At 39.8% G+C, this 14904-nt stretch overlaps 1 protein-coding gene across 1 annotated transcript; it reads left to right on the forward strand.

Moving 5' to 3' along the window:
• Positions 1-2492: 2492 nt before the first annotated feature.
• On the forward strand, positions 2493-14714 carry LOC102238368 (sodium/potassium-transporting ATPase subunit beta-3-like). The gene is made up of 7 exons (XM_023351307.1): positions 2493-2957; positions 7338-7466; positions 7577-7675; positions 8651-8838; positions 9794-9844; positions 9956-10042; positions 12590-14714. Exons 1-7 carry the CDS (start codon positions 2624-2626, stop codon positions 12755-12757), a joined length of 1056 nt encoding a protein of 351 aa, XP_023207075.1. The 5' UTR covers positions 2493-2623; the 3' UTR covers positions 12758-14714.
• Positions 14715-14904: the final 190 nt, after the last annotated feature.

Below are 14904 nucleotides of genomic sequence, written 5' to 3' on the forward strand. Positions count from 1 at the left end.
CTAAATGAAGCAATAAATAACTCTTATCATCACGTTTATCATTATTACAATAGTACCACAAAATATTGTGATAAAACCTTTCGCTACAGTGAAACAGTCCTAGCGTCAGTCAACAGAACCAGAACCAGAACCAATGTGATTTCTATCACTAAACTGCACATAACCACTGCTTTTAATTTTCACATTTACTGAAACTCTAATAACACAAGCAGTGAACAAAATAGTAAAACTAACAGTTTTGTCTGGGTCTTAAACGTCATTATATGGAAATTATTGTGTCAATGATAAATCAAAATTCTTATCTTGACAAGAAATGTATCACGATAAATGATAAACGATGCGATAAATGGCCAACTTTAAAGATTCAGGATCAGACGTTTTAGAATCATTGCTGGTTCTGGATTCCTGAGGGAACCAGCTGCTCAATAACCAGTTGGACCAGTTGGACCAATCACACTCAATGATTGATTTACTGAAATTATTCTGCAGATCTTCATGAGTTTTTTTGTTCAGAACCAGCAGCTGAAAAACTATATTTTACTGATAAATGTAACTTTTGTCCAGGTCCAGTTCACTTCTCACTCTTCTTTATTCCTAAATCCTACATGACCAAAAAAACCTCAAAAACTAACATGTTCATGTTCCTGAAATTATTCCAGAGTCTTTAGTTCCATCTGGACAGAAAGAGAATCAGGAAGATGAAACAAACATAAATAAAATGTTTTAATAATGAGTGCTGTACCTTTATTCACTTTATGTTTTAACCATCCTAACTTCTGCAGTCTGAGTTTTTCTAACTCTGTTGCTGATTTTGCCTGATTGACCACAGAGTCAGAAAGCACTTAGGACATCATATTAAAACAGCATATTGTTCTACCGCAATGCATTCTGGGTACAGAGTAAATGTCATGTGCTGCACCGCTACGGGTGGAAAGCATGAGGAACACCAACAAAAAAGCTCTCAGAACAATTTATATGTATAAATTTTCCCATATATTTGTTTAATTAGCATCTCTGGTTATTTGTTTATGAAAGTGTATTATTCTGTAAACCTCATTTTGTTTGTTTGTCTATTTGCCTCTTGTTCAATAAGCTTTATTTAAAAAGTAACTTTATTTATGTAGAACCTTTCACAGTTCAGAAACCACAAAATATTTTACAAAAATAAGATATAAAAACACAGAAGATAAACTGAAGGAGAGATAAAACACAAGATAAAACTGATTAAAAGCCAAACTGAACAAATGTGTCTTCAGCTGCTTTTTAAGAATATTAAGAATATTAAAGAATACATGAAGAGAAGAAATGGTGTACACAGACTTCAAAATAAGAGCATGAACATAAACATCTAATTAGTTGAGGAATTCAGTCGATCAACATAAATGTCCAATTTTATTCAACTGAAATGTAAAAAACAGCCAAATTAGAACTGAAATGTATCTGGAAAATTAAAGCTAAAGGCGCTAAACGTTTTCACAGACAGCTAAAATGCTAAAATGCTAAAATGCTAAAACAAAAAAATGAGCTCCGCCATTAGCGCATTAGCAGATTAGCAATAGTTTATACACTGCTGCCCAAAACAAACTTTTACTGTCCTGAATCTGATAAGTTGATTTATTTTATATAATAATTGAATGTTTTCTTTGTTTTGGGTTTAATGTGATCATGAGTCGCTCATTCACGGCTCGGTGTTGGACTTTAACTGGACTTTAACTGGACTAGTTTGGGTTTAAGACAAACTCTCAGATTTTTGCTGCTAAAGAAAATAAATAAGGACTTCATAACAGACTGAACACAGAACCGCTCAGATGGTTCTGATTGGGTTCATAAGGACAGGTGAACTGAGGTTCTGGTCGGGTTGGTTCTATCGGTACCGTGATGGATCAGCTGAGGATGGACTCCTTCACATCTCCTCCTTCTGCTTCCCTGCTGCCGTTTACCCCTGCTGGTCACGTGACTTCATACCTTTTGGTGAATGTGACATCAGAGTGACATCACTCCGATTTGACCCAATGAGTTTGACTTCCTGTAGTCACGTGACTGTCACCTCTGGTGTGATTATATAACTTCAGATACAGTTTAATGGGATTTTGCATCATTTAATCACACACTTGAAACAAACAAATTATATTATATTATATTATATTATATTATATTATATTATATTATTTTACATTATATTATAATAAGAGAAGTGTGAGTAATCCTGAGGACCAGACTGTAAAAATGCTTCCTCACATAAAAGGTCACGTGATTTAATTGGTGTTTAATTAATAAATAAATTAACTAAGTAATTAATTTAGTTAATTAATCAAACTGAACGTTCTCCTCTCAGCTTCTCTCTGACTCCATCACTGAAGACCCTCAGGACTCCGTAATGCGCATGCGCCGCGTTCTGCAGCAGTCCGTGCGCTGCCGTGTGTGGGTGAGTCAGCGCGCATTCTTTGACGTGCGCGCGCGAGTGTGCGTGCGTGCGTGTGCGTGCGTGTGCGTGCGTGTGTGTGCGTGTGTGTGTGTGTGTGTGTGTGCTGGGCTCCAGAGCGAGCATCGCTGACAGACCCAACGGATCGCTGCAAGCGCAGATTAATTAGCCCGGTTCGGATCAGCCCGGCGCCGCAGCAGCATGTCGTCCGCCCCAGAAGCCCAGAACCAAGAACCGAACCAGGAGCCGCCGAAAGAGACGAACGCGGAGCAGAAACCGGAGGAGAAAGAGGCGCAGGGGGAAGAGAAGGATGCGGCGAAGGAGGAGGTGAAGGTGGAGGAGAAGGAGGAGAAAACGGAGGAGAAGAAGAAGGAGGAGGAGAAGAAGAAAGAGGAGGAAGAGGAGAAGGACAAGAAGGACAAGAAGAAGAAGAAGAAGAAGGAGCAGAAAAAGGAGGAGAAGAAAGAATCATGGAAGGATTTCATCTACAACCCGCGGACCGGAGAGTTCCTGGGCCGAACCGCCAGCAGCTGGGGTAAGAGGCGGCCTGAGCCGCGCACCAGGCTCGGTTCTGATCGATTCAACCGAACCGAACAGAAGCTCGGCATGGTGTCTTCATTTATTAAAGGTTCTGCTGCTGCTGCGGCCCGAACCGAACTGAGCCAATATCCGGACAATAAATAGTTAATGTTTAATTGTGTCAAATATGTGCAGATTATATTCACGGTACCGGTTTAATGGACCAGTCCAGATTAATGGACCAGTCCAGATTAATGGACCAGTCCAGATTAACGGACCAGTCCAGATTAATGATAAACCAGATCAGATTAATAAACCAGATCAGATTAATAAACCAGTCCAGATTAGTACCAGTTCAGCTCATTAAACCGGTCCAGAATATGAAACCCATCCAGATTATGAAACCAGATCAGACTCCCAGTAAAACCAGTTCAGTTCTGATGAAACTCAGTTTAAATGACCAAAATAAACTAAAATAAAAGCTTTTCTGTATTTTTCTCTGTTTTCTGTCCTCATAACCTTTTTACCAAAAAATAATTATTTTACAATTTAATGAATGAATTCACAAACCTAAAGCTTTAATTTACTAACATTTTTTTGTTTCAATTAAAAGTGTAATGTTTTGCCAGAGAAAATAAAAAAATGAACTTATTTTCCTGCAGTGAGTTTCATTTTGTTGCAGCTACTTCCTGTCGCCGTCCTCCATTAATGGAATTAAATTACAATAATAACACAAATACCCTCTTTATGAAGTTTTTGGTCCCAAAAATAATTTCCCTATAAATGAACGATCCGGAACCTTTGTACGGATCACAGAGAGTTCAGCAGCCGGAACCAATTTAGTGTCCGGCGTCTGGCTGACATGGTAAGAACGACCGCCGGGGGGCAGCAGTGAGTAAAGGTCAAAACACACCGGATGCAGTTTGGAATCCAATCTGACGGAAAATTGATTCAAATGATGAACGCGGCAATTAGAAGGAGTTTAACGTCAAAAGAACTTCACAGATCGCTAGCGGATTCCTGCGACTGCTCATCCGACAGGAAGGTCATGGGAGAAACAGGAAGTGAGACAAAGTAAAGCGCAGCTGCTCTGGGAGAAAATACAAACTAAAATCTTTTGCAAAAAAAAGCATTTTAAGGCCTCGGAAGAAAATCATGAAAGAGTGAAAGGTTGATCTTGTTGGAGCAGTTTTGAGTTTTTGGTTCATATTCTCGCCTGTGAGTCCGTTGGTCTGTAGAATCAGAATCTGAATGTCTGGAAAACATCGGATCGGCGCATGAAGAGTTGGACGCAAACACTTTGTCCTTAAAGCTGCAGTAACTTTAATAAATAAAATGTTTTGTACACATTTGTTAAAACTGTCCCATGTTTTAACAAATTATGAGAACGATATTCCTTAAAAAGATCAATCTCCTCTCTGAGCTACCGAAGAAAAGCACTGCTACAAAAACAACCAATCAGAGCCAGGAGGAGGGGCTTAGCGCTGTCAATCAATCTTATGTACTGCTGCTAAATGTGCAAATGGAGAAACAACTTAACATTACAGGAAAACGGTTTTTCTGTTGTCACCGGTTGCCATTCTAACTAGCCATAGGTGGGGGGGCATGATTGACAGCACTAAGTCCCGCCTTCTGGATCTGATTGGTTGTTTCTAGTTAGCAGTGGGGGAAGGCAGAGAGGCTCAATTTTTTCACAAATAATCTGTCTTATAGCAAACTGTCATGACATGGTCAGAGTTTTAAACACATAAGAAAATGAATGTTTTATAAATGTTTGATGCTGCGGCTTTAAGGCGACAACGTTATCAGGCAGTGACCAGAGTTTGGACAGGAAGTGAAGATCAGCCGACCCAGCAGATTCTAGTTTGACCCGTCAGGAGTCGTTACCAGGTCTGATGAACTTTGACCCGTTGTGGCTCTAACAAGGCTGGGAGGTACTGAACTTCAGATATCCAAGAACCAGTTCCGCCCCCTGGTGGCTGGTGTAGATATGAGCGCGGCATGTCTTTCCAAGGTCCTGAACTTCTTACTAATAAACCAAAATATTAAGTAAGAAAACTGGTGAGAAAAAACATATTTGCCTCCTTATAGGTATAGAGAAAAATAAGCCTAAATATGAGCTGTTTAATATCCGACTAACTGGCCTTTAACAAAATGTATTTTGAGTTTGGGCCCCATCTGGTCTGGTTCAGCCACATTGGAGGTTTTCCAACATGATCCGCCTGTTTAAGACCAATAATTGATTGGTGTTCAATCATTTTGAAGATCAAACCTTTATCATTTAGAGCTAATCTTGAAACTGAATGATAATTTTTGATTAACTGCACAGTCCTAACTCTCACCTGGACGGAGTTTGAACCTGTTCCTGCTTCCAGTCAGCTCACCTGAAATAAATTTCAACTTTTTCTGGTTTTAAGCCAACAGAAATCCTTCCTCTATCATTATCAGTTTGTTCCATCAGACTTCAGTGTTTGGTCCTCATCATCTGCTCTCTGCTGGAAACCACCAGATTTCTGGACTGTCTGTTTCAGCGGAAATGTTTAAAATTGGCCTCAGATTATTAGTTTTGCTTCATCTGCTGCCTCTGTTTGTTCGACGGCCCAGTTTACTATTCAAACCAACTGACACCACATTTGCAGGCTCAGTCAGAGTTAAACATTTATTGCATAACTGCTCCCTGAAGATGCATTAAGCTGGTATTTGCTGCTTCATGCATTATTCAAACAGACATTAATGCTGAGATATTTTACTAATGTGTTAGCAGTTAAATCTGCCATCAATCAAATCGATTCTCAATAAATCAGAGTTAAAAGTTGCTTTCAGAGGATAACGGCTGCAACGAGACACTGAAACTTAATTCAGCTCATAACTGAACACATTTAACATTCTATAAAAACATTCAGTTATTTTTATTTCAAACATTTGAAATTAACTCTCTTCTTCATGGAAGGAAAACAAAAACGGAGTTGCGTCAGATTTTAGCGGTTGAAGGATTTCTCTTTGGTTTTCAGCTGAACCATTTCTTCCGCTAGCGCTTGGCTAGCACGTTTGTTTTGATTGTATTTACCCAGAATGCCCTGCGCTGCAGTCCACTTCCTGCTTTTGCGGCAGTCTCTGCTTAGCATTCAAACCGCCCCAGTTAACTTCGGCCGAACCCAGACTAAGGTTTGTAGGTAAGCCCGAGTTCGATTAGCATTCACACGTCACCAACCGAACCGGACTTTCCAGGCAGACGGACTGCAGTTGGATTAAAGCGGAGGAAACCGTGCCGGTGGGAGTTACATTAACAACAGAGCTATTGTTACCCATATGTGGGGGTTTTTCATTGTGGTCTGAAAAAAATAAATTTGTACCATTTCCATTTGTGTTATTAAATCGGGTTCGTAGCCGATAGTTTTCAAATGTCTGCGGTCTGAACCGTCGTGTTTAGACAAACATTAAAATTTTATCTGACTTTTGCATCATTGACGTGAAACATGCGTCATAATTCTGCAGCGGAAGAAGACAGACGGTAAATCTGCACATGAACAAAGTCTGAAAATGATATTAATAAAGTGATGAAAGAAGTCTGAGTCAGTGAACGCATCACATACCGACCTCCTGGTCCAACTCCGTCCAGACAGAACCGGGTCAGAAGCTGCAGTCAATGCTTCGCTGAAGACCTTTGCTGTTTCTGGACTTTCTTCTTTTATCAGCTTCCTTGGTCTTGTTGTGATCTGGTGACGATATTCTCAGCTTGTATTGCTAAATAAATTTAAAGTCCATCCCTAGACGGCGACGTCCATTTTTACTGCCGTAAACAGAAGTCTGCTGTGTGACGTCTATGTTCTTCTTCTGCACTTTGTTGTGGTAATACAGAAATCTAATTGCTATTACATTTAATTAGTAATACGAATGAAATCGGATATCAGCAAAAAATATAAATTGAGCATCAAGACCTGCTGTGTGTGTAGAGTTAGTTACCAAATGAGTTAATTTGGTGAAGGTCCAGCCACTAGATGGGAGCAGAAACAAAAACGGATCTTTGGAATGTGTTAAATATGCATCAACAGGCATTGGTAGAAGAACCTCATTGGGTTTGTGATGATTTGAGGCAAACGGTGTTAAATGGAGGATGAGATAAATGGAAGGATAAAAATATTCAATTTATCCTGTTAAGTATCACAACATGAAAAAGGAGAACGAATCTTTTGGAAGGGATATTTTGAGGAGTCGATTCTTTTCTCAGTCAACTGGATGCTTGTGCTCCTTTAATACTAAGTAAGTAAAATAAATAAAGTCTTTATTGTCATTGTACAGTGAACACAGGAGCAATGAAATTGGGGCTACTAACACTTTCACTTCCTGTTTGTTTCTGCAGATGTAAACAAAGAAATGTTTGATTTTTTTCCTCTAGGTCTCATTTTCCTCTTCTACCTCATCTTTTATGGCGTCCTGACGGGAATGTTCATCCTCACCATCTGGGTGATGCTGCAGACGCTGGATGACGCCGTTCCTCGGCACCAGGACCGCCTGGACTCTCCAGGTGACCCTACTGACAGCTGCTGCATGATCCTGCATGATGCTGCATGGCGCTGCATGATGCTGCAGCTCTGTTCTCTCTGCCTCATCACTTCCTGTGTTGCTTCCTTTCAGGTCTGGTTTTTCGTCCTCATGCTGTTGAGATTTCCTACAATCGCTCGGATCCAGCTAAATTCAACCCGTACGTCCAGCAGCTGCACGACCTTCTGCAGCGTGAGTCAAACCCAGATATGCCATGTTTTAGAGCACATGTGTCAAACTCAGGGCACGGGGGCCAAATCCGACACGCCAGAGCCTTTTTTTGTGGCCCTCTAGCCTCCAGAGCGGCACACATAAAGAGAAGCTACAAGATAACAATTGTGTGCCTAATGGTTAAGTATTATGTATTTTCCAGGCACATTGTACATTTTACAGTATGACCAGGAAACAATGTTACTTTTATGACTCAAAGACATTTTGCTTCCTAATTTAACGCCTTGAAATTGGCCCCTGTCTCTTTAAGAACTCCCCCTCTTTCTGAAGCTCTGCCTTCATCCCAACATGGCTCCTCTACTAATCCGTTTTTACCAGCATTGCTCTGAGCAGCAGCTCCTATAATGAGCTCAGCAGTTCCACCAGTTGTTTGCTAATTGCTCCTGGCTAGTCTGAAGGAGCTGAGTGGGGGAGGAGCAGCGCCTTGAAGGCGGGGCTAGGCCCACCCAGGCGTATTGGTCATCTGACTGGTAGTCATGGAGATTGAGGAATTTCTCAAACATGGATGAAAAAATGAAAGCAAGACTGCAGGTATATTTTTGATAATAACATTATAACATGACTGAAAGATGAAAAAGGAGATTCTACATAAAAATGCCCTTTTAAATATTATTTAATCAATCAAATCAAAGCATCGTTTAAACTAAAATGGTCACAAACATTGAGTTGAAACGATGCTAACTCCTACCTGCAGGTGGCAGTATCTCTTACTTCTACACTGCTGCCTCAGCCTGACTTGATAATAAAGTATCAATAATATACTATAAAATAATATAGTATCTAAAGTTATACTATATGATCGATATGGTGAGGAACAAAAAGTGAATTTCACTGAGAACATTCATAATCTTGATGAAAATGAGTTTGGCCCCCCAGGATGTCACTTTCTATTAGTGCTGATGCTTTCACAATAAAAGCCCCGTTTCCTGTTTGCAGAGTACAACGACAGCATCCAGGAGGGGAACGACTTGTGTCTGGTGGGCGAATACACGGACCAGGACGACCAGCCCAAGAAGAAGGTCTGCCAGTTCAAACGCAGCAATCTGCGCCAGTGCTCTGGTTTGCCGGACACCAGCTTCGGCTACGCCGAGGGGCAGCCCTGCATCATCCTCAAGCTGAACCGGGTCAGTACAGAACCAGCATTAACTCAGGGTAGTTTAAATGTTGTGTTGTGGTGGGTTTCTGTGAGGAGCTTTAATTCACTCAGATCATTTCAAAACTCTCAGATTTTAACACGAAAATCAGCTTTAATTGCTGAATCATCAAGATTAAAGCAAAGTCTATACCATCTTTTCTCAGCAGAGGGCGCTGTGGTTATTTGTTCAACTCGGTATTAGAGCCATTCTAAAAAAAAATTAATTACACGAGTAAAGTTTTAATATAATAAAGTTATAGTGTTAAAAAAATAAAGTCAAAATAAGAGACTGGAGTCATATTACGACTTTATTTATGCATCATTATGACTTTATTCTAATATTAAAACAACTTTATTGTAGTATATTAATGACTTTATTCTCATACAACTTTATTCTTGTAACATTGTGACTTTATTTTACATTATTATGACTTTCGTCTCGTATCATTACAACTTTAATATGGTAATAATAGATTTATTTGTGTATTATTACGACATTATTTTCTTAATATTATGACTTTATTGTCATATTATTGTGATTTTATCCTTTTATTATTATGACTTTTTGCGACTTATTTTGAATTTATTTTCATACAACTATTCTTGTTTTATTGTGACTTTTTCACTGCAATATTATTTTCTTATTATTTCAACTCTATTCTTGTATTTTTACAACTTTATTCTTGTATTGTGACTTCATTTGTGTATTGATATGAATTTATTCTCATAATTAAATTGAATTACTTTTTTTTCTGAGCTCCATCACATGCTTTAACGTTATTTTTTTCTCTTGGGATAAAGGGATTGTTCATGCAGGTTGAACTCCAGGAGTTTTTAACATGTTAGAAGAAACTCATCACTGTTTAGTTTATCATGGAGCTTTAGCTGTTAGAGTGTGAGATTTCTAATAAATAAAAAAGCAATAACTCCATTTGTGTCTGCAGGTCATTGGACTGAAACCCGAAGGAGATCCATACATCAACTGTACCGCCAAGGTAACGGCCTAACATCAATCCCATCATGCACCTGTGAAGGTTTTTGTGTGTAGATGTTTAGTATCTGCTGTGAATGAGCACAGAAACAGGATCAGTCTGTGTTTTCTGCAGAGAAACACCCCGCTGCAGATGATTTACTTCCCGCCTGAAGGTCGTCTGGATAAAATGTTTTTTCCGTATTACGGCAAAATCGCTCACGTGAGTAAAGGCTGTTTGCTTCTCACATGCACAGAGGAACTGAAAACGATCATAGAAATCTAAATTCATGACCTCATCACTCTAGATTATTTATTTTGCACAATTTTTCTGAAACTTTTCACAAAACAAATCTTCTCAATGGGTTCAAAAGTCTTTCTTGCAATACCCTGAAGTGGCCACATGATGGCGCCACTGTCAACTATAAAAGCTTTTCTGAGACAGTGAAAATATTTTATTATGTTGTTATAGTTTAATGAAATGATTTGCACTTTATAATGCACTATTTTGGTAAAAGTATTGAGTTACTTGCCTTCATGTGTACATGATCCATTTTTGATCAGAAAGATTTCATATGATGTTGGAAATCATTTCAGATCTATTCAGAAGGTTTCCATAAGGTTGTAGGGTGGATTTTTAGGAATTTTCACTTTTCTTCCAGAAGGCTATTTGTGAGGTCGGACACTGATGTTGGACTAGACGGATTTGGGTCGTAGAAAACAATAATTTTGTGTTACATACTGCTTTCAGTTGTTTGCTGGAAGGGAAAACGTTTGTTTCCATTGCAAGATGAGACCAATATAAAATCCTTTTTTTGTTTTTTTTTTTAATTAAAATGTCACAACAACCACATATTAAAGAATATTGTTTTAGATAAAAAAAGAAAATAATGATGTGATATTTTCTTGGGGGTACTATGACTTCCAGGGAGAGCTACAGCGCCACCTAGCGCTGCCACTGCCACAAACTAAGAAGAGAAGAAAAAGTCCACATCAGCAGAGAGCCATCCAGAAGTTAGGAATAAAAGGGATTAACCACTAGAATGGCTAGAGTTAGTCCACTTTGACGTATACCTATATCGGCTTCGATAGTCCAACTGGCCTGAAGGATTTTCTCTAGCAGGTGCTTTTGTTCTGTAAATAGGGCCATTACCTTATCAGTACCCTGGTAATGGCCTCAACGCATCTCACAGTTGCACAATTGTTCCTTAGACTTCGACTTCGACTTCGACTGACTTTGTTGTCATTTTCAACAGTATAAAATATGAATATAAATCTAAATATAACATATAAAGTGCAGGACTGACAGTAAAATAGAAGTTATTTAGCTCTGTACATGTGCAAGGTATAAAGTGGAGACCAGTTTTTGAGTGCAGTCCAGTTAAGAGTTCAGCAGTCTGATGGCAAGTAGGAAAAAGCTGTTTCGGAACCAGGTGGGCCTGCACCGGATGCTGCAGAACCTCTTTCCAGAGGGCAGCAGGGAGAACAGTCCATGGTGGGGGTGTGAGGGGTCACTGATGATGTTTCGGCCTCAGGACACGCATCCTGCATCGATGGTTGACCTGACACTTCGCCCTTTTGCCTGAGCTGGGTGTGGAAGGTTGTTGCCGAAGCAGTTTCTCCTTGTGTGCCTTCTTCTCACTCACATGAGAGTTACCGAACTCTTTTGCAAGCTCAACCAGGAAGTCCACCCGTCTCTCCTGCACCCCAATGCATGCCTGATAAAGCACATGTGCATTCAGTGCTGCCATGTCAATCATGTTTGCCAGGTTTGCTGACCAGCTGTCACATAGTGATGGAACCTTGGTCACCCCCCGCAAGATTATGACTGAAATAAATGCCATTAGTTCTTGTGAACTAAATAGGTGAAGCAGTCACCTATTTATCCTCCACAGCACAAAAGGCTGCATGCAAATTTGCATGTGCAAAGTCTCCCAGATTTCTTTTGCTTACACTTTTTGCATGATTTTTTTGAGGTGGATCAACACAATTAATTTGGTTAGTTTATTTCTAAACTGTCATGTTATACCCTCTTAGCTTTATTTCAAAGAGAAACATTACTAATTTCTTTTAGAAAAACCTTTGCATATTTTTTGAAACAGATTCTATGTTTTGCAAACTCTATGTACATTTGGCAAAATGACCTGGATAATGCAGCACAACATCATGGATCAGCTGCAAAAGGTCACATCTCTCCAAAAACACTTCATGTATGCTTCAAAACTAAACTGAAGAGCACTACCTACAGGAGACCTGATCTCCTGCTGGTATCATAGATACCCACCCCCAACATGGACTATTCACATTCCTACCTTCTGGCCTGACGGTCAACGACCACATTTACAATTGAAGAAGGGATGCTAATTTGAGCCATCAGAGTCGTCAGGGTGGACTCCGGCCTATTGGCCCTGCTGAGCCGATATGGGAAGGACTCGAAAACTGTATCATCCTAGTGTTAACTGGCTATAGTTGAACTTGAAAGAAAGTTTTGATTGTTCTTCAGGAGATAAAAGCTTTGCAGAAACCTTTGGACCTGCAGAAACTTTTGGACCTGCTAGTTAAAAACCCAACATGATCAGAAACAGATAGAAAAAGCTAGACTTGTTTTATTAGACAGACTTTTGCACCTTAAACCAAAAATAAACTTGATAAAATGTGTCTTCCGTGTTTTGTTTAGCTGATTCTGTCCTCACATGTCAGATTGCCGGTGCTGCCGGACCGGTGTGATCCGAACCAGAACGTTTACCTCTGACTCCGCTTGTGTCTGCAGCCGGATTACGTCCAGCCGCTGGTGGCCGTCAAGCTGCTGCTAACTAAGGAGGACTACAGCGTGGAGCAGACGGTGGAATGTAAAGTGGAGGGATCCAACCTGCGCAACAGCGACGAGCGGGACAAGTATCTGGGTCGGGTCACTTTCCGGGTCACAGTGTTTCAGTAAACGCTTGGTGCAATTTTACACTGAAACACATTTTAAATTCAGGAAACTTTTAGCCCAGACCTGATCTACTCCTACAAGTCTGAATCAACTGGATCCAACAATGAAATCTGGACCGCTGAGGTTTAACGACACACTGCCAGAACCTCCGCAGCATCCTCGTGGTTCAGCCCAGTTTGACAGATAGCTCACCCGTTTCTGTTATGCGTGGCTCAAAGAAGAAGAGCTGCGGTGGATCCTGTTGAGGCGCTGGGAGCAGATCAGGTCTGATGTGGAAGCATGTGAGCCCAGAGCACATCAGTGTGTTGTTTTTAGACTTTTCTATGTTAGTGAGATCATTAAAGAGTAATCTGATTCCTATCGTGAGTCGCAGGGCAGCGCAGCAGAGTCTGCCTGAGAGAGCAAACATTTCGGTCCCTGTTTCATTAAAAGTCACATGGTCTAAAATCAAAGAATACTGCAATATTTTCCATAATTCTGACTGGGATGTTCTGGTTCTGCAACAGCTGAAACAGATCATTCATACATACAGTAGGAAAGTGCTACTTCTTAGCAGCTTTCTTTAGTTAAAGTCTCAGAATGAACATTAATATTACTAATCCATAGAAATTACAATAATTGTGTTTCTAACCAGTGAATAAAAAACTTGGTTTAGAGTCGGGTGTGGAAAGCAAGTCACCTCGATTCAGGTTAGCAGGTCAGCAGAAACGGTGCTACAGGATGAACCGAGTCCTGAGTTATTGCAGCTGACGCTAACGCTGATTGCTAACGGACAGTGTCAGATTGTTTGAAATACAACCCAGTGCAGTTGGTAGTCTAAGCCTGACCCTTATCTGACAAAATGAATTTAGAGGAAGCTAAGTGTGCTAAATATTTTCAAAGTTAGCAAAAGCAGTAAAGTGCTAAATAAGCAATTTGCTCCCATATTAACATGTTAGCAGATTAATGGAAGTGATAAAAGGTTTCATCCAACCACTAACCACGAGTGACAGGAAAAGTTGAGTGTTCTTTGTGGAAAAACGTTGAAATTCTGCCAGTGTATGAAAACTTATGAGCTCAACTTTAACTTCAGCAGGAAGATAAACAAGAATCCTAACAAAAAGAAAAAAAATAGACTTTGGCAAGTAGGTTAGCTTAGCCTGGAGGAATCTGCTTGTTGGACCAGGGTTCAAATACCGGACGAGCCCCCAATTACTGCCAGCTTAGCTCAGGTCATGAAGAAGGGAATCGGTACTGACACTAGGTGACACTAGTTAGTTTATGTTACAATGAAACTTCAGATGATGTCACTTGTTTACATGTGCAGATTCCTGAAGATGGCAACAGAAAACTAGTGAATTAAATCAGTCATGGAGACAAAGAGCTAAGAGAGGCGACTCCAGAGCCAAACGATTTCCAGCCAGCTGTTGGATCACAGATGGGAAATAAATATCCCACTTCCAGGATCCTATTGGCCCATTCAGACTAATAGTGACACTATATTTATGAGTAATAGCTACCAAAAAGTATTTATTGACCAATTAAAAAGTGACTTCCACTGCGCTGCCCTTCCCCCATCCATGGAAAATTTAGCAAAAGAAAGATTTAAACCTAATACAGTTATTATTTTAGCAGATTTTATTATTTATCTATTTATTTCTCAGATGTGTGAGATCATATTCATCAAGTGTAATTTTTTTGTTCTGTTTATCAGCCTGTACAGTTTTTAAAATGTGAACTACGTGTGATTGTAATGAGTTTTTGTGTGACACCATGAAACACATCAGCAGAGTTGCAATTAGAGAAAAGCTGTTATGGCATCACTGCTGTTTAAATGTGCTGTGAAATCTTTTGTTTTCTTCACAATAACAGAGAAATCGCTACGAAAACCAGAAAATGACCTACGATTATGTTGCTGAAAAATAAACTGAGTAAAATGATGAATCAACTCTGCTCTAAATAAATTATACATCTTCTAAAATGTGTTCCCTCGTTCTTTATCTTCATCACTAAGTTGTGCGATGATTTATTTGGACAGTAGAGCTACTTACTGTCCTGGATTCCTGAGAATGAAAAGGGGGCGGAGCCTCACAGAGACACTAATCAGGTAAAAAACACTTCAGTTGTTTCGACTCCATTTTGATGGGATGGTGGAGAAGAAAGATGAACTG

The sequence above is a fragment of the Xiphophorus maculatus genome, chromosome 18, assembly GCF_002775205.1.
Source record: "Xiphophorus maculatus strain JP 163 A chromosome 18, X_maculatus-5.0-male, whole genome shotgun sequence".
In the NCBI taxonomy this organism is placed as follows: Eukaryota; Metazoa; Chordata; class Actinopteri; order Cyprinodontiformes; family Poeciliidae; genus Xiphophorus; species Xiphophorus maculatus.

Bases quoted from the DNA above. Each gene is read 5' to 3' on its own strand.
- LOC102238368 (XM_023351307.1), top strand. From the start codon at position 2,624: ATGTCGTCCGCCCCAGAAGCCCAGAACCAAGAACCGAACCAGGAGCCG. The intron at 2,958-7,337 runs GTAAGAGGCGGC...TTTTTCCTCTAG, and splicing joins CCGAACCGCCAGCAGCTGGG to GTCTCATTTTCCTCTTCTAC. The intron at 7,467-7,576 runs GTGACCCTACTG...GCTTCCTTTCAG, and splicing joins GGACCGCCTGGACTCTCCAG to GTCTGGTTTTTCGTCCTCAT.